Raw genomic sequence first — 26,629 nt, 5'->3', positions numbered from 1 at the left:
TTCAGAGGCACAGTATCCATGGAATGATGGAAGAGGAAAACGTGGTAAGACCTCACCAGGAAATGACGAGTCTTTCTATGCAAGAGAAAAAATATTTGCTTGCAGTAGAGCGAGGTGATGTGGCATCGGTAAGAAGGTAAGTACGAATAAACGACCGATCGTTTTCTCGAATTTATTTATTTATTTATTTATTTCCTTTTTTCCTTTTTTTCGTTTTTTCTTAACTCTTTTTTTAAATCTTCTTAGCTCTTCTCTTTGATTTTTTTTTCTCTCTCTCTTTTTTTTTTTTTTTTTTTTGTACACATCTCTACTTTTTTTCTTTATCTGTTCTCTTTATTGTTGTTACTGTTATTGTTGTTTGTTCGTTCGTTCGTTCGTTCGTTCGTTCGTTCGTTCGTTCGTTCGTTCGTTCGTTTGTTTGTTTGTTTATTTATTCTTTCGTTCATTCATTTGATGGAGTATTCCTTCCTTGAAAGGAATTTTTTTTTTTTTAAACCTCTTTCATGTCCAGTCGTCTCTTCTTTCGAGCGTAATTACGTTTACAAGCACGCCCTACGAAATCTCGTATATTTAGATACATATATGTATGATATATCTACATAATATATCATACACGCGCTATACGAACTGCTGATTATAATTTACCACTTTCGGGTAAATTATTCCGCCGCGTAACATCATCCCTAGGGATGTCATAGATTTACATATACCACTTTTGGTCTATCCCTCATCATTTTCCAATGAAACACGTTTTTCAATTGTACGTTTATAAATTGCACGATGATAAGATCTTTTAAATGAAGAAATGAAAAAAAAAGAAGAAGAAAAAAGAAAAAAAATAACGAAAATAAGAGAAAAACGAACGAAGTTAACAAGTTATTGAATTTTCTATCCTAGGATAGAAAACGAACGTCAAAAGGAATTTTACTATTTCACCTTTTCATGAATCAATTTCATTTTTTTTTTTTTTTTTTTTTTTTTTTTTATCTTAACTATCATAGATTTCCCCTTGCATACGCGTGTCGACTATTTCTTTCTTTCTCTCTCTCTCTCTCTCTATTTTTTTTTTCCTTTTCTTTTTTTATTTCTTTATCTCATACAAGGAGAAAGTTCCAGCAAATGATCGGCCATTCCCCTTACACTTTTTCTTCTCTCATATACGCTTTGTTCAATGAATTAGTATACGAGACACATACATAAATGTTTTCTATGTATTTCACCATGTGAAATTAAGGATTCGATTGTTCTCTCGTTATCTCTATTTGTGAAACACGCGTGGACGGACGCGCATTCACTTGCGTATATATGTATGTATATACTATGTGTATATATATATATATATATATATACATACAAGAGCATTGACACGTTCACGAAAGGGTCAGAATATCTCTCTCTCTCTCTCTCTCTTTTTCTTTCTTTCTCTCTTTTTTTCTCTCTTCCTATCTCTTCTTGTATTTTGTCAACCGTGTAATCCGTTGAAACGATCCACTAAAAAGAAAAGAAAAGAAAAGAAAATTATTCGATGCTTTTTCATCTTTCAACACGCTATTATTCTTTTAATAATTAAAATTAATACGTAGCTAGGTAAGATTAATGTCAAGATCGATTTATCCTTTTTACTTCCTTCCTTCCTTCCTTCCTTCCTTCCTTCCTTCCTTCCTTCTTTCTTTTTTCTTTCACTTTTTCGTTCCTTTTTTTTCTTTCTTTCTTTCTTTTTCTTTCTCTCTTTCTTTTTCTTTCTCTCTTTTTATAAGTATAAAAGCAAAGCCTACTGAAAGTAATTAGCCTCCGAGAGTTCTTCGTCATTCTCAATTTTGAACCTTCACAATGTTCGAGAATAAAATCAAGCGTCACATGGTTATCCACCATTTCGTCGCTGCTTGCGACAGGAACATTAATTATCCTTGAGACAAGATCGGGTGAGAAGGTTCCAATAATCATTTACGGCCTATCGTTCGTCTTAAGGCAATTAGTGACTATTAAACTGCATTAATGATCTTTCCTAATCCGTGCAATTTCATCATATAAAGAGAGAGAGAGAGAGAGAGAGAGAGAGAGAGAGAGAGAGAAAGTACTACTTAGGACACCTGCGACGAGAATAGGAAATCTGATAGAAACGTAGCGTTAGAAGGTACTTTAATAAATTAATTCATTTCATTAATTTATTGCACGAAGTAGGAAATTTCTTATAAAATAAAATAAAATAAAATAAAATAAGAAAAAAAAGAAAGAAAAAAAAACAGTTGATAAGAAAAAGATTAACAATACTGATCAAAAAAATTATTCCTTTGTCTTGCATTAATCATTTCGTTCGTTGTTGATGTTTTTTTAAGAGAGAGAGAGAGAGAGAGAGAGAGAGAGAGAGAGAGAGAGAGAGAAAAGAAGAAAAAAAAAGGTTACAACGAAATAAGGAGAGTTTTATGATCTTTGTCACAGAATGCTTCAAAGTGCACAAGAGACCGACTTGAACATCAATTGCGTGGATCCTTTAGGAAGATCAGCCCTCTTGATGGCAATCGACAATGAGAATCTCGAAATGGTGGAATGGTTGATCGAGCACAAAGTCGACACGAAGGATGCTTTACTTCATGCGATTTCGGAGGAATTTGTCGAAGCTGTCGAAGTTCTACTCGATCACGAAGAAGTTTATCATAAGGATGGTGATCCACACGTACGTATCGATCGATTCATTGCCTATCACTTCTCCTTTTTCTTTACTCTTCTTTTTCGAGGAATAAAATGAAGGAAAAGGGAATAGAAAAAGAAAAAGAAAAAGGAAGGGAAAGTAAAGAAGAAGAGATATGTGAAGAAGTCAAAGAAGTAGAAGTAGAAGTAGAAGAAGAAGAGGAAGAAGAGAAAGAAGATGATGATGATGATGATGATGATGATGATGATGATGATGAAGAAGAAGGAGAAGATGAAGAAGAAGAAGAGGAAGAAGAAGAAGAAGAAGAAGAGAGTCAAGCTTTTAAGACACTCTCGAAACCACAAATCACATTGGTTTTCGAGTAGGATGTTAAAGTAAAGTAATACGAGTTCGACCGACAGGAGTCTTAACATTGGTACATGTACCCTACATATACTACATTCGAAATAAATTCTTCTTTTTCTTCTTTCGTTCAACTTAACTTCCTCGAATGTTTTTCCTCTTCCTGTATAAAAGAACGAGGGAACGTTCTTTCACGATATCGTGTATCCGTACCGTATTGGACAACGTTCTTTACGTTTTTTGTGCACGTCAATTCTTAGCTATAGACACGATCGAGAAAATCGCAAGAGAGAGAGAGAGAGAGAGAAAGAGAGAGAGAGAGAGAGAGAGAGAGATTCGTGAAAATACTTACAGTCACGTTCAATGGGTAATGAGTAGAACACGTGCGTCTCTTTTTCTTTTCTTTTTCCTGCCCCCCTCCCCCCACCCTCCTTTAGATTCGAGCTTCAGAGCTTTATTCGATTCGCGTGCTGAGTATATCGATTAACTTATCTTTCAATTGGGACTACTTGTTCTCTACTACTTGCATCTCTCTCTCTCTCTCTCTCTCTCTCTCTCTCTCTCTCTCTCTTTCTCTCCCTCTCTCTTTCTTTTTCTTTCCTTATTTCAAAGAAATAGAATGAATCATTGAAAGAAACTATGAATTATTTTAGAATGAAACTCCCTTAGGTTAAATTTATCTTTGAACAAATTTACGAATGAAGATACTTTAAGAGGAAATATAGATGGATAGATAAAGAGAGAGACAGAGAGAGAGAGAGAGAGAGAGAGAGAGAGAGAGAGAGGGAGAGAGAGAGAGAGAGAGATAGAAAGAAAAATAAAAGTAAAAGAAACGTGGTAAATTCCGGTTGAAAGTTTAATCGGCTTTAACGAGGAATCGGCTTACGTAGAACTTCGTGAATGATATCCTTTGGAAAAGGATAGTGGCCCAGAGTTTGTAACGAATTCATTATGTCTGTGAAAATTGGATAGTCACGATGAAAACGATTTCTCGTTTGGTATCATCTAATTAAGGACGAGTCAACGTATGGCCGATTTTATGAAACTTTTTCTTTTTTTTTTTTTTTTTTTTTTTCTTTCTTTTTCCTTTTTTCTCTTTCTTTTTTCTTTTTTTTTCTTTTTTTTTTTTACGACCTTAGAGAAATAACAATGACATATGAATATATTTCCCTTCTATATGATTCTCTCGTTTACCAAGATATTTTTTAAAATGGTATTATATTATAAAATAAATTCCTTTAAATGGGTATGGCTGCTTGTTGCCGTCCTAAAAAAAAAAATGTCTTTGTTATCTTTAAAAAAAAAAAGAAAAAAAAAAAAAAGAAAAAAGAAAAAGGAATATTTAAGTTCCTATCACGAAACGAAGATTTACATCATTATGACGAAAATAACATTTATAATGTGTCCTGGCAGAGCTGGGAAGCTCTACCGCCGGATACCGCAACATTCACGCCGGATATCACGCCGTTGATCCTCTCGGCTCATAGGGACAACTACGAGATCATCAAAATCCTCCTGGATCGTGGCTCGACTCTACCAATGCCGCACGATGTTCGTTGTGGGTGAGTCCTGTGTTTTTTTTTTTTTCTTTTTTTTATGCTTTGATACCAACCAATCAATCAATCAATCAATCAATCAATCAATCAATCAATCAATCAATCAATCAATCGATCGATCCATCGATCGATCGATCGATCGATCGATCAACGAAGAGGAATGAAAAACAAATGGATTTTTTTTTGATTAAAAAGAAAAAAAAATAAAAAAATGAAACAAAAAAAAAGAAACGAAAAGTAAACTGAGTAAAAGCGACGAAAAGATAAAGACAAAAATAAAATGAAATCGTTGATTTAGATGTGACGAATGTGTGACGTCCAGGATGGAGGATTCCTTAAGGCATTCGAGAAGCCGAATAAACGCTTACCGTGCCCTGGCATCGCCATCACTTATAGCTCTTTCCTCGAAGGATCCAATTCTGACGGCCTTTGAACTCTCTTGGGAACTCCGTCGACTATCCTTTCTCGAGCACGAGTTCAAGTGCGAGTATCAGGTGAGATAAAGGAAATGATAAAAAAAAAAAAAAAAAAAAAAAAAAAAAAAAAGAAAAAAAAAAAGAAAAGAAAAGAAAAGAAAAAAAAGAAAGAAAGAGAAAGGATTAAGATGAAGGAGATAAAAGATAGTAAAAACAATAACAGATCATCTTACACATCTTTTTTCCTTTTTCTATTTTCCTTCGATCTATACGAGTATGTAAATGAACACTCTCTTTCTCTCTCTCTCTCTCTCTCTCTCTCTCTCTCTCTCTCTCTCTCTCTCTCTCTTTCTGTCTCTTATTATTTTAATTTACTTTAATTCAACGATTAGATCGAATTTCAAAGTTTATTTCAATGTACGTATATCTTTGATATCCTGTTTTTTATTCGACAAACGACACGTGTCTAAGAGTAATAGAGAGAAAAAGTTGATAGTTTTAAAATCATCTTCTTTACTTCTACATTAAAGCTTTCTCGTAGAGGTCAAGCGTCATCGCACACGCTACGAAGTTGCATCTTTCTCTCTCTCTCTCTCTCTTTATCTATCTATCTATCTATTTTTCTCTCTTATTTTTAAGTGGCGGAAGTTTAAGAGCTCGCCAAGCTCCGGCAACTTTTGATTTATAGAAGCATAAATCAAATACCAACGAGAGTAGAATACCAGGAGGTTACATTCGTAGAGTTAAATGCTTTATAGTTTTCATACTTTGCCATTCTTTTCGTTTATAAACGCATACGTAGTCCATTCGATCGTTCGAACTTTTATACATATACCTTCGAGTCATTATTCTTTAATACTTTCGTCCCCCGTTTAATACACAAGAGAATAGAAAATTCTACCTATATAAGAGAGCCCTATCCAAAAATAAAGGGGAAAAAAAAAAAAAAAAAAAAGAGATAAAAGAAAAGAAAAGAGAAAAAAAAAGAGAAAAAGCAGAAGAAGAAGAAGAAGAAGAAGTAGAAGAAGTAGTAGTAGTAGTAGTAGTAGTAGTAGTATGCGCACTGATTAAGAAAGTACGAGCTGACCTATAAAGCCGCGAAGGGGGAAAAGAACAAACGTGTAAATGCGCTCGCGACACAATGACGAAGAGAAAGGACATGTTTACTGGAGCAGCAAATCGAGAGTCGAGCAACGGCGGCACATCGTATAAACGCAGACTTTTCCGATATTCGTATTTTCTTTCTCTTTTTTTCTATTTTTCGCACGCCAAAGTATCTCTCTCTCTCTCTCTCTCTCTCTCTCTCTCTCTCTCTCTTTCTTTATTCTAGTCGAATCAATGTACGCTTCGATACGCGTACACATTTCGTCTCTATATGTGTCGGTATCACCTCTGACTTTGCTTTTCATCAAAGAGGATTAGACTTTACAGATATTTCTTGCAAGTTTATTATTAACAGTTGCAAATCCTTTGCCTATCTTCCTCTCTCTCTCTCTCTCTCTCTCTTTCACTCTTTTTCTCTCTCTCTCTCTATCTATCTATCTATCTATCTATTTATCTGTCTATCTTTCTTTTTTTTCTCTCTATATTTCTTTTCTTTAAAGATTATTGCGAGATAGAGAAATTATCCTTGTAATTATACTTCGTTTACTTATTTCTATAGTCAATATTGTGTAACTAACATTATCCGTGAGCTTTCTTAACACGCTAATAAAGTTCTTATTTCTCTTTTCTCCCCTTACACTTTCCCAAAAGAAAAAAAAAAAAAAAAAAAAAAAAAGAAAAGGAAACAAAACTTTTTAACGAGATTCATCTTCTTCTAAAAAAGAAAAGAGAAGAGAAGAAAAGAAAAGAAAAGAAAAAAAAACAAATGAGAACAGTAAATGAAAAAAAAAAGGAAGGATAGAGAAAAAAAAGAAAAAAGAAAAAAGAAAAAATACACGATCTTTTTGACAAGACAGATACTTCAATTCACTTAGCCAAGTTTAATTATTTAACGGCAAGATGGTTTTTTGGCGACCTACAAGAATGGAATTGGCCAGACAGAGTCGAATTCTTTCTCAAGTAGAAAGAGTAATTTCTAACGACGCGAATAAATTCTTAGCTCGAAATTGGGTACGATAGATTAGAGTGAGAGGGTTGAAATAAAGAAGACGACATTGAGAGACCACGTAGATGTATAACTATCTATATAAATTCTTCTCCCTTTTCGTGAAATAGCTAAGAAGACCCAAAGGCACATTCATCCGTGTGCTTTTAATTTTATTGAGCTCTCACCGTTCCTATTTGCATTCTATCTATATTCGCCTCGGGATTCTTTCCTTTTTATTCGTTGCTTCGATAAGTAGAAAAATAGAAATAAAAAGGAAATATTTCGTTTTCCGATACCTCGTTTACTGTTTCAACTTCTTTTATATTTTATATATATATATATATATATATATATATATATAAAAATATAGAATATGTGTGTGTGTGTGTGTGTGTTTCTATATAATATAAGCATATTTTCGATTTACCCTCCAGGAAACACGTTTTCGACGTTTAATATCGCACGATTTTAACGATAAAAAATTATCCTTGCAATATGCACGTAGTTTATCGATAAATCGATAAACATTTGAGTGGTTCGACAACTTACATTTTAAAGAGAAAATTCAAAATTTTTCGATAAGAGAATGCACGAGTGAATTTTCAAGTTTCAAGGTTTACTTTTCTAAGAAATTAATAAACATCACGCGTTCAACGTAGTAAGATATCAAGGATAGAGGGATACCATTTACAACATGCCCCATACCATCTTGCTTTTTAATGGTTAATACCTCGTTAAAACTTTTAATCACTGAGATCTTATTCGTGCGTATCTATATCTCGATCTCTATCTCGATCTTTATCTATCTCTCTCTTTTTTTTTTTTTCACACGCGTCGGCAAATATTTGGGCACGTTCGAAATATCGCTTTGATGTTGTAAACGTTATCATTGGCATCCTGCCACAATATATGAACGAAGGTAAGAGACAGAGAGAGAGAGAGAGAGAAAGAGAGATAAAGAGATAGAGTGAGCATGAGCTAGTACGAGTATACGTTTTCGTCAATCTAGGAGCATTTATTGCTTAGATCAAAAAATTAATACGCGATAACTTTCGACAAGTTTTGGATTTTCAAGTATTTTTATAATAATTCCTCTTATTTCCAAATTTCTAAACGAACATTTAGATAGATTATACCATGTGTGTATACGTATGTATTTTATATATAATATATAGTTGTATATATTTAAGATCGACGACGTAGCCGTCCTGTGAAATTTCTCTTTTCGACGTGTATATACAATAAATAGATATATGAACATATATTTACATATTACACGTACTATACGTATACGAGATTAAACGTAATCATACCAAATGGTAAAAGGAAAAGTAAATCATGAAGATGAATGCTCGACTGAATCTTTCAGTTAACCTGCCAACGATTAGCGTGAATGGATTATATGAACTGTCATCTATCAACACATATATATATATATGTATATACATACACATACACATATACACAAAATTCTTGGTCGAACGATTCGGAAAATTTCTGCTCGAACTATACCAACGTTTTGTCCCAACTATTTTCTCAGAGAGACACGTCGACAATCAAGCAGTCGTGTTATATTCTGAAGCACGTGATCGAAATTCGATCATCCAACGGGAAAATGATTAGGGAAGCTTATCCTAAATTCTCGAGTATATTGCGGCGAGCTTGAAAGTTCCTACATTTATGGTTCCTTCTGAATGGAAAGTACAAAAGCGAATGTATTTAGGTATCTACATATCTAGATAGAGTACATGGGATACACGAAAGGGTGTCTATACGTTTAACAACTTAAAATTAGCATGAATTTTTGGCAGGAACTCAGGAGACAATGTCAGGACTTCGCTACGGCTTTACTCGACCATACAAGAAGTTCCTACGAGCTCGAGGTTCTTCTCAATCATGATCCAAAAGGGCCTGCGTTCGAGCACGGCGAGAGAATGCATTTGAATCGTTTAAAATTGGCTATAAAACTTAGACAAAAAAAGGTAATTTTTCATTATCTTTTTCTATTTTCTTTTAATCGACTCATTTCTTTTCTGTCTCTCTCTCTTTCTATCTCTCTCTCTCTCTCTCTCTCTCTTTCTCTTTTTCTTTCTCTCTCTTTCTCTCTCTTTCTTTCGTCGTTTCATTATATGAGAAAAAAGATATCTTTGATCGATGGAAAAAAGTTAATTCCTTTGGAATAACAACTGAACCCATTATTTAATTATTCTAATTGTTATTTCGATGTTACGTGTCTGGAAAGAAACAGAGAGAAACTCAATAATGTTCGGGACAATTTCGCTTTGCTTCGAAAATTTCCAGTTCGTCGCGCATCCAAACGTGCAGCAGCTATTAGCATCGATTTGGTACGAGGGTCTTCCCGGTTTTCGTAGAAAGAACATGCTTCTTCAAGCTATGGAAATCGTCAGGATTGGCTTACTCTTTCCACTATTCAGTGTGGCATACATCATAGCACCTCACAGCAGCATCGGTCAGACTATGAGGAAACCATTCATCAAGTTCATCTGTCACTCGGCATCATACTTCACTTTTTTATGTACGTATAACGAAGTTTTTGCTCCATTTAAACGTAGGATCTCCTCTACAAATTCCACCACCACGTCAAAACACACACACACACTCTCTCTCTCTCTCTCTCTCTCTCTCTCTCTCTCTCTCTCTCTTTCTCTTTTCCTACCTTCTATCATTCTGCTCTCTCTCTCTCTCTCCCCGTCCCACGTTCTCTATTACCATAATATATACGAAAGAAATGTTGTCTCGAAAATGGGAAAGAGTATACAAAGAGCCAACAACGTCTGATATAATAACGTGTCGTTTTTGAATTTTTACATGGCTCCAAAGATTTATCGTATAGTCCAAACAGATTATTCCCTAACGTCCGGTTTTGATAAAGGTCGAAGATTCATCGTTCGTCCGATCTCGCTCTTTTTCTCCTTCTCTTCTTCTTCTTTTTTCCCCTCTTTATTTTTCTTTTTCTTTTTTCCTCTTCTTCCTCTTCTTCTTTTTTTTTTTTTTGTTTTATTAAAAAATCTTCTTTTCCTCTCTCATCGATCTCACCGTTTATTATAACTCGCTAATAATATTCACACGTGTTTCGAGAGTTATCGAGTATTACTGACGTCCTATTATAGTCGAATGTCGACGTATAAGCTTCGTAAGTCGTTGAAGAAAGAACGAAGAAGAAGAAGAAGAAGGAAAAAAAAAAAAAGAGAATGTTTGATCTAACGACGTGCTCTGAAAGTAAAATATGAATTTGCGGTTAAGATCGGGGAACGTGCGGGGAACGTTCGTACGCGATAAACTTTTCGACGAATTTTGCCACATTTGCGACGTTCTCATAAATCTATTTTGTAAACAGGAAATTCTATACTTCTTTGTTCGCAGTTATGTTAATTCTAGCAAGTCAGAGGATAGAAAGCGTAATCGGTAATTGGATTGGGCACAGCGTTGTTGACCACGATTCTGTATCAACCAAAAGGGGTGCTGCACCAACTATCGTCGAGTGGTAAACTTTTCTTTTACATTTCTTTTATATTTCTCTTGTTCTCTGTCTCTCTCAAAAATCATATTCATTCGTAAAAATTTTATTCGTCTTTTCGTCGATTCAATATATATATATATATTTATCATAATAATATTTGCAATTGAATTTCGAATAAAATCAATTAAATTAATTTGTCCACTCGAATAATTACCTTAGAATGTAACCAATCATAACATTTATATTTCATTGTTGATATTTAATAAATTCTATTATATATTCCGTATTATAATCGCAATTCATGATTATAATGATTAAAATGTATTATTATAATGCGTTTAAAATAATATCGATCGTATATATATATATATATAAAGGGATAGTAAATTTAAATTATTAATATTTTAAATAATTTAGTTTCAATATGGTATCGTATGAATTGGGATGGTTTTTTTCTAAATCATTTTTTTGAAATCATTTTTTATCCTTATCAAAGTGTAATCATGTTATAGAACGTTCGAAATAGACGAGTCTCTTTGATTTTTCTATTTTCTACTGTAAGATTTCGAAAGGGATTTTATTATGACGTTAAAGAGAGATAGAACTAGAGAAAGAGAGAGAGAGAGAGAAAGAGAGAAAGACAATCAAGAACCAGGATAAGAGTATCCTGTCCTTTAACAAACGAGAGGAGAACAAATCTCTATAGAAATCTTGTCTTCGTTCGACTTATCGTAGGTTCATATTGGCCTGGGTCTCTGGATTGATATGGTCGGAGGTGAAACAACTTTGGGACGTGGGTTTAAAGGAATACGTGAACGATATGTGGAACGTGATAGATTTTGTGACGAATTCTTTGTACGTCGCTACGGTAGCCCTCAGAGTAGTCGCTTATTATAGGGTACAAAAGGAAAATGAAGGTCAGCAGCCAGGTTTTCAGACGGAACTGCAGCGTGAACAATGGGACACTTGGGATCCTATGCTTATATCGGAAGGCCTCTTCTCAGCCGCCAATATATTTAGGTGAATTTTTTCGGTAGACGAATCTTTTCTTTTTTTTTTTTTCTTTTTTTTTTTTTTTTTACTCTGTCATTTATAATTAACTATTATTATTAATTCTAACAATTATATATTACCAACAGTAATAATTGTTAGAATTAATATTAGGTGTAATATTTAATAATAATATAAGATGTATTTGTGTGTGTGTGTGTATGTATATATATATATATTGAACAATATGTAAATGTTCTCGTATTTATCTTTCATTACAGTTCTTTAAAACTCGTCTATATATTTTCCGTGAATCCCCATCTTGGACCTCTTCAGGTTTCTTTATCGAGGATGGTTATGGATATCATGAAATTCTTCTTTCTCTACGTTCTAGTTTTGTTTGCTTTTTCTTGCGGTAAGTATAAAATGTATGACCAGTCTTATAGAAGAAACCTCGAAAGTTATCGGTTATGATATATATATATATATATATCGTTTTGTTAAATTTTTCAAGATTTGTCATTCTATTCGATCTATCGGTAGGTTTGAATCAACTTTTATGGTATTACGCTGATATGGAAAAAAAGAGATGCCCAACAGCAATGCAATATCCAATGAACGTCAACATTACAACAGATTCGAATGCTTGCATCGTTTGGCGACGATTCGCCAAGTACGTATTCACAAGAAATTCATTTAAATAAAACATGTAAAGAATTATTTCATTAATTAAGAACTTGGAAAATGTTGGCAGTTTATTCGAGACCACTCAAACGCTTTTCTGGGCTGTCTTCGGATTGGTAGATCTCGAAAGTTTCGAATTGGATGGCATTAAAGTGTTCACGAGATTTTGGGGTATGTTAATGTTCGGCACCTACTCGGTAATCAATATCGTCGTTCTTCTAAATCTTCTAATCGCCATGATGAATCATTCCTATCAGTTAATATCCGTAAGTAAATTTTTTCCATATTACTTCCTCTTTTTTTTTTTTTTTTTTTTTTTTTTTTTCCTTATCGAGATCGTACGATCTTTCGCTTTTTAATCCTAGATTTACGTAACTCGTCAATTTGACTTTGGATTTTATTATTTCACATGTTTAAAGTTAAATCAATAAATGGTATCATAATTTTTAACAATTTATCTCAATTGATGTTAATTATATTGGATGCGATTTAATCAATCAATATGACGAATTATAGTTAAAATAAATGATTTACAATTGATGTAAATCTATTGTTTAACGATCGCTTAAAGAATGAATAAAAATTCGTATATTAGGAACGGGCTGATGTCGAATGGAAGTTCGCCAGGAGCAAACTTTGGATCAGTTATTTTGAGGAAGGTGGAACAGTTCCACCACCGTTCAATATCATTCCTACACCAAAGAGCGCTTGGTACGTCGGCTTGTGGATTTATCGGAAACTCTGTGGTCATAGTAGAGCCGCCAAAAAGGAACACATGCGAACGATCAGGGTAAAAATTTGTACTATATACCATATCGACGTAGGATCTCTTCAAAGGGAATCGTCATTTCGCATTATCGAGGTAACAAAATGATGATCGGGACGATCGTTCATCGACGTGAAATACTTTTCTTTCAGAGAAAAGCGAAGCAAGCCTCACAGCGTGACTTTCGTTATCAAAGTATAATGAGAAATTTGGTTAGGCGATACGTCACCGTTGAACAAAGAAAGGCCGAGAACGAGGGTGTCACCGAGGACGACGTAAACGAGATAAAACAGGATATTAGCGCGTTTCGTTGTGAAATCATTGAGATTCTTAAAAATTCTGGGATGAATACGTCGACGGCAAGTGGTTCCGGAACTGGTGAGGAATTTTTTAAAAAAGTATAGATAATTACCTTACGAATCCCTTAGCTTGTATTTTCTTTTTATAATTCTATATTATAATTGGTATGTCAAGTTGTGCTTTTTTTTTTCTTTTTCTATGTTATTAACTTTTTTACTTTTAAAATACTTTCTATTATTGTGTTCGATTATAGTTTCACGATTATTTCTTTTTGAGCACGGTCCACTTTTGCTTTTCTGTTTGCCCGATAGACGGTAGCCTTAAAGAGCTGTCCATAGGTGCGGGAGGTAAGAAGAACCGGCAGAAGGAACGGCGCTTGATGAAGGGATTTAATATAGCTCCACAACCTGGCAGTAGTTCTACACTGTTAGAACCGGTCGCGGAACTAATTGCCTCTTGGAAGGAGGTAGAACATGAAAATTCTCATCACGAGATCTTTGGTTCGACGCGAAGCGAGATATTTGGTTTAGGTACGATGCCGAAGAAGACATTACATCATAGTAACGCGTGTAGACAAAGTCGCGGTGCTAGAAGTAGCTCGAAGAAAAAACGTTGGGATACTTTGATCGAAGCTGCTAAGGCTCACAAAGTTTCGAAGAAATTCATCAGTAAGATTCTTGCAATCGATTGATTTTTATTTATATATCAATTGACGTCATTTCGATAGATAATCAAGAATGTTCGAATATTTCTTCTTTATCAGGTAGATCTCGTTCCGAGGATTCAGTTTATTCACCAGCATCCGAAGATGGTGGCTCGAGATCGGAAGGTTCAACGGATTCAAAATCTTCTTTAGAAATTCATGGTAGTCATGATGTTCACAGTCATCAATCCCATCAACACAGTCATCATTCACATCATACAGAAAGTCATCACTCTTTTGGCCGTCTTGCTTTAGTGTCTGCTTTGACGAAAAAACGAAAAAAGTTCTCGGCGTCGAGAGCTTCGACCCCAGCAATGACCAGCACCAATTCTAATCCAATGGAAAGTACGACACAGCCTATAGCTTCGATTCTTTTATCGAAAGTTTCGAAAAAACAGTTGCATCGTGCTAGCAGCGTACCTACAAGAGGTCCAGAACTTGGTTCACAAACGATAACACCTCGTAGACACGAAGTCACACAGAGTCAACAGCCGAGTTTGGATACCGCCGAGATCGTCAGTGTTAGCGAGCAACAAAGTTAGTTCTTTTACATTCTCTTTGCATACTCGAAACTTTGCTCATATTTTTTCTTTATGTATTATTATAATTTCTTTATATATATATTTATTTATTTATATTATATTATATATATTATATATATCTTTATATATTAGAATTGTTAGCAATATCACTAAGTAGATATGCGTAGTGTAAAAAAAAAAAAAGAAAAAGAAGAAGAGAAAAGAACGACAAAGAATTCGTACCGGGGACAATTATATCGGAGAAGTAAAAATATTATAAAATAATATTTAATATTCGAATGATTTTTATCAAATGACACTTTTTTCTTTTTTTGTTTTTCCCTTCAATATTTATTAAAAATTGAAAATATCTATCATCACGAGCCCCATTCTTCTTCGGATATTATCGAATAAAATTTCAATTTTTTATTTTTTTTTAACGATATATTCCCTTTGTTAGGAGTTGTTAGTGCTGTTCCATTGACACCATCGACCACGGAGGAGAGCGTTATTGCTAGCGGAGCGATTTCAATGACAGTTAAGACAAATGGTTCGGCAACGCAACTTCAACGATTACCTGGCATCGAGCCGATCTCTGGACACGACGTATCAGCTGGTTGGCTCTGAGCACGGCCCCGTCATCGATTGGTTCGATGACGAGCCTCGGCGATTACACGATCACGAATATCCCAAATGTCCCAAGAGGAATATTACGAGTTCGAGCGCGATAACTCGTACGACAAAGTTGGCGACGATGAGAATCAACGATAATTCGCGATTCCGAGGTTCGATAATAATAAGAAGAAAAATAAAGAAGAAGAAGAAAAAAAAAAGAAGAAAAAGAAGAAGAAGAAGAAGAAGAAACAAATCTCGTCGCCTTCGGCAGACGCACACAATGATGCCTTTTTTTCACGACGACGCGCCTCGCCAATTATATTTACGTGTCCGTCGAGAACGCGAAACTCCGATGAAACAAAAAGAGAATAAAAATTCAAAAAAAAGAAAAAAAAAAAAAGAAAAAAATAAAAAAAAGAAAAAAAGAAAGAAAGAAAAAGAAAATAAAGAGAAATAAGGAGATAGAAATATTATCGTCGTCGACCCTTCGAAAAATACTCTTCCCTTCGAGACGAGTACGACATCCGGTTATAAAAATACTTTACGAACTTTCAACTATCGGATCGATTCTGTACCAATGACAACTCGTGAATTTCATTCGTCCGTGAGCTCCTTTTTCACAGTGTTCGCGTGGAAATAGTGTGATAGTGCGATAGCGCGATAGCGTTATTAAAAAAAACTCTAATGTTAGCCGTGCCTACCGCATCGACCAAAAATCATGTGATATCATTTTTTTTATCTCTATATATTTTATCATAATTCACGTCATCAATTCTTACAGATTCTTATAATATTAATCATCGTTTACGAAGAATACCATTTCGAGGATTATTACTTTTATTATATTATATTTATTTATTTTTCAATTTCATCTTTCTTTCTTCCTTATTCATTTATTTTTTTTCTTTTGTTTTTCTTCGTTTTTTTTCTTTTTTTTTTTCCTTTTAGAAATTCCATATCGAAAAGATCGTAGAAAGTTTTTAGGACGTGTCCTGTACAAATTCTCGAGTCGTTTAGGTGATAATAAAATAAAGAAAAATAAATCATCGGTATCCTTAGAAAACCGTCCGTATTACCAAAGAATTGTTTTTCCCGAGTAGTCATTAGGTACAACCAATCGTCGGATATTTGTTCGAGATCGATTTTTTTTTTTAAAATCGCTCGTCTTCTAGAAGTACGAAATATAAAAGTAAAACTTACTAGTACTATTACTACTATTACTACTGTTACTACTACTACTACTACTATTATAACTGCTATTATTACTATTATTACTATTACTATTATTATTATTATCATTATTATTATTATTATTATTATTATTATTATTATTATTATTATTATTATTATTATTATTATTATTATTATTATTATTATTATTATTGTTACTATTACTATTATTAGTATTATTATTATTATTGTTATTATTATTATTATTATTATTATTATTATTATTATTATTATTATTATTATTATTATTATTGTTATTATTATTATTATTATTAATATTATTATTATTATTATTATTATTATTATTATTATTATTATTACTACTACTACTACTGCCAGAACGGAAGTGGCACGTGGGTCGGCGCAAATTAGTCTAGTCAACACTAGTCAGACACGGGACACGTAATACATTAATTACCGATAATATTGCATTAAGCGTAGCTGGAACAAAAAAAAAGAAAAAAGGAAAAAATAAGAGTCGTTAAGTTAAAAAAAAAAAAATGTTAATATCTTTGAGCCTCTATGATGTATTATATATGTGTACCACGGATTTATAATGATTGCTTTAAAGATATTCGAAATTTTATAACGCCTCTCGATCCTATCTCGAATCCGCCTAAATCTATAAGATTAATACAATAGCAAAGCTGAATAAAAAAAAATAAAATAAAATAAAAAAAATGAGAAAAAAAAGAAAAAAAAAATTATAAGAATATAAAAAGGTGAAATATATTGAAAGAATGTATTTCGTTTTAATATCATATTTTAACGTTATATTATATTTAAGATGATACGGGAAAGAAAAAAAAAGGTACGAGGAAAGAGAGAGAGGAAAAAAAAATGGAAGAAAAAGAAAATGTAATTAATGAGACAAAACACTATAATTATACCATAGTTACGATTTAGTCCATACTATTGGATGTATTATTATCCAAGAGAACGAACATTCAAACGGTACAGACTTTTTTGATATTCCGAAAAAAAAAAAAAAAAAGAAAGAAAATAATAGAAAAGAAAAGAAAAGAGAAGAGAAGCAAAAATAAAAGAAAAAAAAAAAAAAAAGAAAGAAAGAAATTCCATAGAATTTCTTTTATTATATACGTATCATTAAGATTGGATCGCGTTAAACTATAATCCAAGTTGTTATTAAGATCGTATAGTAGGTGCAAGATGTCTGTAAACGTGTGTGCAATCTAGTAATAATTGTAGCTTCTAAAGGTACATTTTTTTTTTCCTTTTTCGTTTTTTCTTTTTTTTTTTTTTCTCTGTTCCTAACATATAGACAACACGATTTAAACTATTACGGCCTCGTTGTTAAAAAAAAAAAGATTTTTATTTCATCGGATCTTTGTTTTTTTTTTTTTTATATACGTATATACATATAAATATATATATATATATATATATATATATATATATATATATATATATATATATATATAAATTACATGTCCAGATTCTAAAAATCGTTCGATCGATTTTACATTTTTGATATTTTACATCATTATAAATAATGACAGGAGTGTGTGTGTGTGAGATATATCAATAAAGAGAATGATCAATCATGACTTATAACAATCGATTGTTATTATTAATAATGTAAACTACGCGAAATTTTTTTTTTTTTTTTTTTTGTTTTTTTTTCTCTCTCTAACGCAGGCGTGTAATTTATATATAAACGATGAATACTCAAAGATTTGATAAAAGTTAATGAAATTTTAGCTTCTCCATGTCGCACAGACAAAATACGAAAATTTAGTTATTAACTCTGACATCATATTCTCCTAATGCGTTACACGTTATTTCGTATGTAAAAGAAATATCGATTGGAAGATCGATAATCAGGCCTTTTTTTTCCATCGATATAAAATAAAAACAAACGAATTAATATAATTCTTTATTTAAAAAAAGAAAAAAAAAAAGTGGCATATTCTTAATGTCAACATATCGCATGATAATTTCAATATCTCACATATGTTGTCTTTTTTTGTTTTTGTTTCGTATAAAAAAAAAAAAAGTTACATAAACATATATGTAATTTACCATCGGTAGAAAAGATTGTAATCGTCGGTAAATTATCATAAATTGATTAATTATACTGACTGAGAAACGTTTAAAAAATTAGGAGATTATGATTTTATAAATGTTAATTTGCATGATTATTAATTGTAAGCGATTTAATTGAAATTTTGTTATCGTTAAATTTTGATTTGAACTCGAGAAAAGATAAGACGAGAAATTATGACCAAATAGTTCATTACAGCGTAGTAAGAGACTAGTAGTGGCCTAAAATGAATTCTCTTACCATACCTTAGATATTACGTGTATTTATATAAATATGATAAGTATTAATGATTAATCAGAACTGTCATGACCACAAAAGGAAGTGCAACTTGCTAACGTGACAAAAATAGAATTGACGTTAAAAACAAAATCTTATATTTTGTTTATTTTTTTCTTATTATTATTATTATTATTATTATTATTATTATTATTATTATTTTCTTTTTTCTTTTTCTATTTTCACTAACTTTTTGGTCTGGACAGATCTAAAAATAGAGTTATATCATCTAAATGTATTATATAATTTCATATATATATATATAAATATATATATGAGATTATTATCGTAAATGTGGAACGTAGATATTCGACATGGCAAAAACTATAATGAACATTGTTAGTTGGAAAGGCTATAAGCAGAAAAACTAAAGCACTTTGTTGCGATCGTAAATAATAAGCAAAAAAGAAAAAACAAAAAGTTATAAAAATGGAACCAACGTTTTATTAGATTTACTTAGGGAATACAGGAGATATATACATGGACAGAATTCAAAGAAATCATTTTCAGAAATTAGTCCAGCGAAATGGATAGTCCGATTTTGTAATGATTATTATTATTATTATTATCGATAGGACGGTACATTGATGGGGCGTCTTTTTAAAAGCATAAATTGAAATTTTACATTTTATAGAATGTACATAAATAATTATGAAAATATTCCCGTAATTCATGATAAATGCAATTTTAGAAATATTAAATTAACGATTATCGAATAGGTTTAAGATTTATCAGCTTCGCGCATATTTTATATAATTCACGTTATTTATTATTGCTTTTACATAAATGGAAATTCACCATATCGAAATATCGATTCAATGTCTTAAAAGGCGTCTCATCAGATTAAGAAAGAAAAATAAAAGGATTTTCGAAGTTATCTCTCGGAAACACTAATTAATATTCATATACGAGAAACATGATTATTTTTATATCATCAATTCATCATTTTTGTTTTTCAACTTAACAATATATTTTACGTTTATTATTTTTATTCAATTAAAAATCACGTTAATGTTTGTAATTGTGAAATTTAATAATAGACACGTTCGTTTACGAGTATTATACGTAAACATAATTAATGTTTTATCGTACGACAAATACATACATTTTCGTTTTAATTCATTCTATAAATATTTTAATAACAAAATGAAAAGATTTAATATCCTATGTGAACAATATATTAATCAGAAAATGTATCGTTGCATTTCCGAATGAACTTCGAATGAAAAGTAAAAGGATCAAACAGTACGAATACGACCACTAATAAAATATCGTTTATTCTGATACATCCGACTGTTATATACCTGTCATGTTGTCAAAAATAAAAAAAAGAAAAAATAAAAAAAAAAGACAGGATCATCTTTTTTTTTTTCTTTTTCGTTGAGGATACTCACATTTGTAAAGGAAAAAAAAAAAAAAAAAGAAAAAATATTGTAATTTAAACCTTGGAAGCGTAAAATTTCCATGGTTAAAAATGCTAACTTCAAATACATCCTGAAAAAGAAAAGAAAACAAAGAAAAAAAAAAAAAAAAAAAAAAGAAAAAAAAAAGAAGAAAACTCGTTTAATTGCAAGGTGCCAATTGACATTTAGAACGTCGTTGCAATTTTTTCGGACAAGGTCGACCACCGTTTTGAGGCTCGTTCTGTTAAAGATAAAAGAAAATAGAGGGCAACGTTTTTTTTTTTTTTTTTTTTTTTTTTTTTAATTATCCGATACTATATCACTATACCTTGATAGTACGATAACTAACGACCCGTCCTGTACCACAAGTGACACTGCACTGTGACCAAGGTGACCAATTGGAAACCTCACAATCGACAGGTGTCAAATTCGTTGAATTGGCAGGTATTTGAATTTGTGCCGATGGTTGAATTGGATTTTCACCAGTTAGGATAGATCGTACCTAAATTAAGATCGAGCTCATTGATTACTTCATCATATATATATATATATATATATATATATATATATATATATATATATATTTATTCATTAGTAATCTTAAATTTTATTCCAAAAAGATTTACTTACGATATTGCAAGTGAGATTGCATTCTTCGGGGGTGAGAAAATTATTCCTGTTACCTCGGCAACCGCCATAACCGAAAGGAACACACATTAATTTGCGAGGATCGAATGCCCATCTTTGGAAATATCCTCTACAAGGACCAACGTCGACCTCCTCCATACAGACCACTTGGAAATTATCATATAATTACGTTCTTTACATCCATAATTAAAGTTCATTCTTTTCTTTATATCATAATTTCTTTACCTTTTGCCGTAGCCATATCGAAGGTACAATCAGATTGTATAAGACAATGTCTTTGTTGAAGCAACTCGACACGCGAAGAACATTTTTCTTGCATCGTTGGATCCACTAATAATAATCTCGTTCTTAATTTTACACCTTTCCCGCATGAAGCACTGCATGGTGACCAATCCGACCATTCGGTAACCTATAAACGATCGTACATAATAAAATATTATGAATAATTTAAAAAATAAAAAATACAAACTTTGCAAATAGGATCGACAGTTTCCGTAACAAGACACGGAGGTTCCATACATTTTGTCTTTTCTACCAAAGAAACGAGAGAGCAACTCTTACGACCCATTTGATTCTTGAACCGTCTGGTTCTCATTTTGAGGCCAATGCCACATGTCGACGAGCATTCTGACCATTCGCTCCAATCGGTAGTCTCGCAGATAGTATCATTTGGTACCAACAAGGTATCATTATCTTCATATTCTTCGCCTCTACGAGATATAAAATTATAGGGAAGTGATTGTAAATTAATGATTAGGTGAATCTTATCTTATTAGAAAAGATTTCTTAAAGAAAATAAACTTACGGACATTCTGGTATATCGGCAACACACATTTCCTTGAAAACGAGTTGTCTGTTGCAGTTAAACATCCTTGCCTTTTCTGGCATTCTGTATTCTCTCGTACGCATTCTCAATCCTTTGCCACAGCTTACGGAACAGGAAGACCATGGCGAATAATTCGTCGTTTGACATTCGGCTTTGTAAAAAAAGAAAAATAAATAATTGTTATTATTACGAGGGAAAATTAATCGCTATTGAAAATAAACAAATAACAATATCATTGTACGTTTTGAAGTGTCCTCGGTGTTCTCAGCGACCTCTAATTCTTGTACTTGTCGCTGAAGTATTTCCTCGTCGCAACCACGCTGAATGATTTTTTCTCTATCGAGATATAATCTAGCTAATGGAAGCATAGGTCTACCAGTTGGATCGTAGAACGGTGATCTAGGATCTTCTGGATAGGAAGTCGTGATAGGTTTCATCTTTTCTCTTGGATTCGTTTCTGAATTTGGTGACATGTAAGTGATACCATTATCCGTGCCAGCATCCCAAGGATAAAGATCAATGATCATACTCTTTGCCCAAGTACAATCTTTTTGGCAAAGATTTAATTTACTAACACCCACCACCCAATCAGGCGATGGACCGAACATAGAAGCTATCGAGAGTAATGGATGTTTCCTGTCTACCCTGGTAATAATAAATAAAAAAAAAAAAAAAAGAATTTTCAATAACTATAACTCGATAAAATGTACGAATAAAATATATCGCAATATAATAATAATACGCTTGCCTAAAATTCGCACTGGTGTTAGTATTTACATTAGGATGCCAAAGACCAGCGGCCTTGATAAGAGTTCTCAATTTGGTTGCTTGAGCTCTGAGTTCAGCTTCTACACCAGAGGCTGATCCCCATTCGGCGAGTTGCCTAAAACCATCTGTAGCGATATGATCTCTGCCCCAGAAAGAAAATTCTGGTTCATGGGATGCTCCAATTAAATCACTGAAGTGCGTCAACCATGCCGAAAATGGATAATCTTTAGGATGTGTCTTGTTGGACCAGATGCCTTCAAAGGTCAGCTTCGAATATAAATAAATATATATATATATACATTTATTTATAATTTATATCATTATAATGATATATTTATAAAGTAAAAATATATTTGCGTTAACAAAGACACGTTACGTTTATTTGGTCAATAAAAAATATTTAATTTATTTTATCCAAATCAAAAATGAAATCGAAAACGTTACTCCGTAACGTAATTTTATTAACTCACCGAATATTTAGCTTCGTCGCAAGCACAACATCTATCCTCACTTAATTGTTCGACTTCCGTCGGATTCATCTCGCAGAAGGTCTTTGTCAGACCTTCATCCTCGGCGTACCATCTCACGTTATTCTCCAAGATCATAGAAGTAAAGACAACACAGCCTGATCCAGTCGGTGGTGCTTTCCACATAACTTGGATCTGTTCCAAGATACAAAAAGTTTAATTGTCTTACTCTAAAGAAAGAAAGAAAGAAAGAAAAAAAAAAAGAAAAAGAAAAAAAGAACAAAACTGGAGAACGATTGGCTAGAAGCCAATATAAGTTTAACGTTCTATCCTTCTGATTTTTTTCAGCTTAGAAAAAAAAAAAAAAAAAAAAAAGAAAAAAAAATAATAAGAAATAAAGAAAAAAAAGAAAAAGAAAAAGAAGAAAAAGAAATAGGTTTCATATGAAAAACTTAAAATTAAATCTTAATAACCTCGGATTTTGGATAATCCGTAGCTTCAGAAATAGTGTTAATGCAATCCTCATTGAAGGTAGTCAAAGAATCTGGGAATAATTGAAAATAACCAACGCGAATGGTTGGATTATTCGGTGCGTGCTGTGAATGTACGGAAAGTGTGAAACGCGTGAATTGTTGAAGGCGTTCGTGTGTTCTTGATCCTGAAATAAATAATGACAATACGAGAACGTTTCGTTATTGAGAAATTATTTCTTTTTTTATCAAAGAGAGAGGAAGAGAGAGAGAGAGAGAGGGAGAGAAAAGAAAAATTGAAAAAAAAAATGTAAGAAGGAAAGAAAGAAAAAAGCAAATAAATAAAAGAATCATAGAACGTATCATATACCTTGTAGACTAATGGTATAAACGGCATCTGGGATATACTTATCAGAAGTCCCACTGATAAGTATTCTGTATCCGCCATCTCCGGGTGTTCTTCCAGCGGAAGTTTGTCCCGCCGATGGTCTCATTGGACATCCTGCCAGTGTTGTGGCAACGAAACACGCCATCAATATTAAGAATAACATTTTCGTATCTTCTTGCTGACTCGAGGTCAACTGAAAAATTTCAATTTATCTTGGAATAAAGTTTATACTTGGATATATCTTTTATATACATATCCTATATATCTACGTTTACGTAGGAGTGTGTAAGAGTGCGTGTGTGTATGTATGCGTGTGTGTGTGTGTATATATATGTTAGTTATCGTATTCGAGGGCAAGAACTGGCGAAAGAATTTTACGATGAACGGAGGCGAGTGTCTTTTTCATTTCGTAGCTCATAATAAGATGTTCTACGACTCGATTCATTTGATTATGTGTGCATATGGGAACTAGGTCGGGATTCCAAGAGTCAGTCTTGACAGAGAGAGACTTTCGAGATCGGCTCAAACGTAGGTGTTGGTTTCTAGAACGCTGTAAGGCGATATACAAACGAAGAGTGAGAAAGAGAGAGAGAGAGAGAGAGAGAAAGAGTTTCAGATACATAGAATGGGGAAGATAGAAAAAGAGAGTAAGAAGAGAAAGAAAAAGAGATAAGACATGATATCGTGATCCGGAAATTGCAGTATTTCACTCGTGATTCACCATGAATGCTCTTTACGTTTTACGCTTTAGTGATCTCACGAATTAACGAAGAATTCATAATAAAAATTATATTCATTGTGTAAATTAATTAATTAATAAGATATAACGATAAAAAAATAATTGGCTATTACATTAGTCCTTTTAAAAACGAAAGATATTCTTTTTCTAATTTTATTTCTAATTATATTTATTAGAAATGATAATAGTTTAGAAAATATCGATATTTCAAATGTTAGCTATGCGTTTGTCTATATTTGCACGTAATAATTTCAATGTTATCGAGAAAATATATTTTTCACGATACATGGGAAAAACTTTAGACAACTATGTGTCTCTCCCATTCTCTCAGTCGTTCTAACACGCCCGAAGCGTGACATATCTAGTTAATTATATCCATAAAAAGAAAAACGTATAAGCGTTATCTCGTTATCTCACCCTCGTTTCCTCGACTTTTTATATTTACGCCTTTGTAAGTAATCGAAATTGTTGGTTCTAAAGCGAAATTGAAGTTCGCTTTCTTCTTCTTTTTCTTTTTCTCCTTTTCTTTTTCGGTTTCACTTCGATCGTTTTTCCATCTCGTGAAAATGAAAATTCTTTGAATTTCACGAAATCGTGAGAATACCTACCCGTCGTTCAAATATAATATACGTTGATTATCACGAATTATGAGAAACGTGATTGTAGTAATGCCATGTCATATAAAAAAGAAAAAAAAAAAAAAAAAAAGAAAAAAAAAAATCGTAATCGACATATCTTTTTTATTTTAAGGTAAAAAAAGCATCGAGGACAAAAACAACTTACTTAAAGACAATAGTTCTTTGACAAAGTTTGTAGACGTAGATGGTATCACCGGTGTCGAGCACGAATCAACGGTATCTTTAGAAACGCGAGTTCTTTTATGGTACTCGTCCTTTCACGAGTTTAACACTTCTATAGCTTCGGGGTGTTTTGCCCCCGGCCGAATTTAAAACGGGTAACGGTCTGTGACCAAAACTATTACGCAAGTAGTTATGTATCTCAGGTTGGCGTGGAAACTCGAAACAATGTTGGTCGAAAGTTTTTCTTTCCTTTTTTTTTTTTGTCTTTTTTTCTTTTTTTCTTTTCTTTTGGCAAGAAGAAAAAGTAAAAGAAAGAAAAAGCACGTAAGTAGCCACGCTCGAATTTTATTTATTTCATTTATTTGTTCGTTTATTTCATTGATTTTCTTTTATTTTTCTTTTTTCTTTTTTCTTTTTTTTTTTTTTTTTTTTTTTCTTTTCTTTTCTTTTCTTTCCTTTTTATTATCACCTTCGAGCCAACAAACGCAAAATAAAGAAAGGTGTTAAATATATTGCCGGACTAATTTCTAATATTTAATAATTTATAATAATTTAAAATGATATGAATTTTCGTAAATCCTACGCCATTGCGAAACGAGAGACTCACTGATCGATCGCAGCTATGATTTCTTGTAAGAGACATACTATATACGCGTATGTACGTACCTTTCAGACTGAACTCGCGACGAGTACACTACCAGACGAGTTCGTTTAAGCGAAACGAGAGAAGGATGGTTCACGACTAAACGGAATGACTCTAACTGGATACAGGGCTATCGCAGATCTGGAAAGTCAGCGCTCTCGGTTCAAAAAATCACCGTCTTCTGATACTTCATCGCGTTCGAAAATCATCAACAAGATTGTCAATAATTTCGTTTTATTTTTTCTTTTTCTTTTTCTCCCGTTTTTTTGTTTTTTTTTTTTCTTTTTTTTTTATTCCGTATATTTAATTACGATTAACGTAATTACGATACGATGAAAGTAAAAAATGATTGGACGACGATATGTATTGATTGTGAAAGAAAAATTATCCTTATTATTATTATTTTTACGTATAATAGATAATCTAATAAAAATTTTATACTTCTTATCCTTATGAAAATATTAATAAGATATTATCTATTCGAATAGGAAAAAAAAAGGGGAATAAAATTAATGGAAAAAAATTATATCGATTCGAGATAGAAAATCTCAATTTTATCGATTACATTGGATTATAACTATACGTATAAATAAGAGATTTTTCTTATGTTACGATCTAAACGCTTTATCTTTAGGGTCAATTTTAGGTCGCGATATCTTGACCGAAACGGAATCATGACGGATGATAATACGAAATTGTATGTGATATATCATATCCACGAGTATGCTTTAATAAATTGTCTTTTAAAATTATGCTTTAGTTGAATATTATAAAATTCACAAAATTGATT

The 26,629-nt window shown here is 32.4% G+C and overlaps 2 protein-coding genes and 1 long non-coding RNA gene across 10 annotated transcripts in view; 2 read left to right on the top strand and 1 right to left on the bottom strand.

Moving 5' to 3' along the window:
- Positions 1 to 17,027, top strand: part of Trpgamma (Transient receptor potential cation channel gamma) — a 78,534-nt gene extending 61,507 nt beyond the window's left edge. For 5 of the 7 annotated variants that reach the window (XM_035866248.2, XM_035866245.2, XM_035866247.2 and 2 more), the window contains 16 exons: positions 6 to 136; positions 2,440 to 2,674; positions 4,406 to 4,554; positions 4,847 to 5,042; positions 8,868 to 9,038; positions 9,358 to 9,592; positions 10,441 to 10,561; positions 11,273 to 11,557; positions 11,809 to 11,942; positions 12,071 to 12,200; positions 12,282 to 12,477; positions 12,807 to 13,001; positions 13,130 to 13,355; positions 13,589 to 13,945; positions 14,041 to 14,517; positions 14,962 to 17,027. In XM_035866248.2, the coding sequence (XP_035722141.1) occupies positions 6 to 136; positions 2,440 to 2,674; positions 4,406 to 4,554; positions 4,847 to 5,042; positions 8,868 to 9,038; positions 9,358 to 9,592; positions 10,441 to 10,561; positions 11,273 to 11,557; positions 11,809 to 11,942; positions 12,071 to 12,200; positions 12,282 to 12,477; positions 12,807 to 13,001; positions 13,130 to 13,355; positions 13,589 to 13,945; positions 14,041 to 14,517; positions 14,962 to 15,128 (3,405 nt within the window). In that variant the 3' untranslated portion in view covers positions 15,129 to 17,027. The remainder of the gene's footprint in view (positions 1 to 5; positions 137 to 2,439; positions 2,675 to 4,405; positions 4,555 to 4,846; positions 5,043 to 8,867; positions 9,039 to 9,357; positions 9,593 to 10,440; positions 10,562 to 11,272; positions 11,558 to 11,808; positions 11,943 to 12,070; positions 12,201 to 12,281; positions 12,478 to 12,806; positions 13,002 to 13,129; positions 13,356 to 13,588; positions 13,946 to 14,040; positions 14,518 to 14,961) is intronic. The other 2 variants (XM_085656945.1, XM_085656946.1) reach the window with 2 other exon arrangements.
- A 2,921-nt stretch (positions 17,028 to 19,948) lies between these two features.
- fat-spondin (extracellular matrix protein f-spondin) lies at positions 19,949 to 26,021 on the bottom strand. 2 transcript variants are annotated; one of them, XM_035866260.2, is made up of 12 exons: positions 25,863 to 26,021; positions 23,640 to 23,850; positions 23,273 to 23,457; positions 22,803 to 22,994; positions 22,313 to 22,599; positions 21,806 to 22,209; positions 21,544 to 21,715; positions 21,208 to 21,448; positions 20,964 to 21,147; positions 20,721 to 20,884; positions 20,419 to 20,592; positions 19,949 to 20,331 (listed from the first exon to the last, which is right to left on the bottom strand). In XM_035866260.2, the coding sequence occupies exons 2-12, from the start codon at positions 23,818 to 23,820 to the stop codon at positions 20,251 to 20,253; spliced, it is 2,265 nt and encodes a 754-aa protein (XP_035722153.1). In that variant the 5' UTR covers positions 23,821 to 23,850; positions 25,863 to 26,021; the 3' UTR covers positions 19,949 to 20,250. The 2 variants fall into 2 exon arrangements, with proteins under 2 accessions (XP_035722153.1, XP_035722155.1); XM_035866262.2 differs by lacking the exon at positions 25,863 to 26,021 and adding an exon at positions 25,180 to 25,534.
- LOC118441610 (uncharacterized) lies at positions 24,609 to 25,517 on the top strand. Its single transcript, XR_004838175.2, has 2 exons — positions 24,609 to 24,847; positions 25,147 to 25,517. It is a non-coding gene; the product is annotated as an uncharacterized LOC118441610 (long non-coding RNA).
- Positions 26,022 to 26,629: the final 608 nt, after the last annotated feature.

This window comes from Vespa mandarinia, chromosome 5 (assembly GCF_050613455.1).
Source record: "Vespa mandarinia isolate Hongniang chromosome 5, ASM5061345v1, whole genome shotgun sequence".
Classification (NCBI taxonomy): domain Eukaryota; kingdom Metazoa; phylum Arthropoda; class Insecta; order Hymenoptera; family Vespidae; genus Vespa; species Vespa mandarinia.
This window is presented reverse-complemented; position numbering and strand designations above follow the sequence as displayed.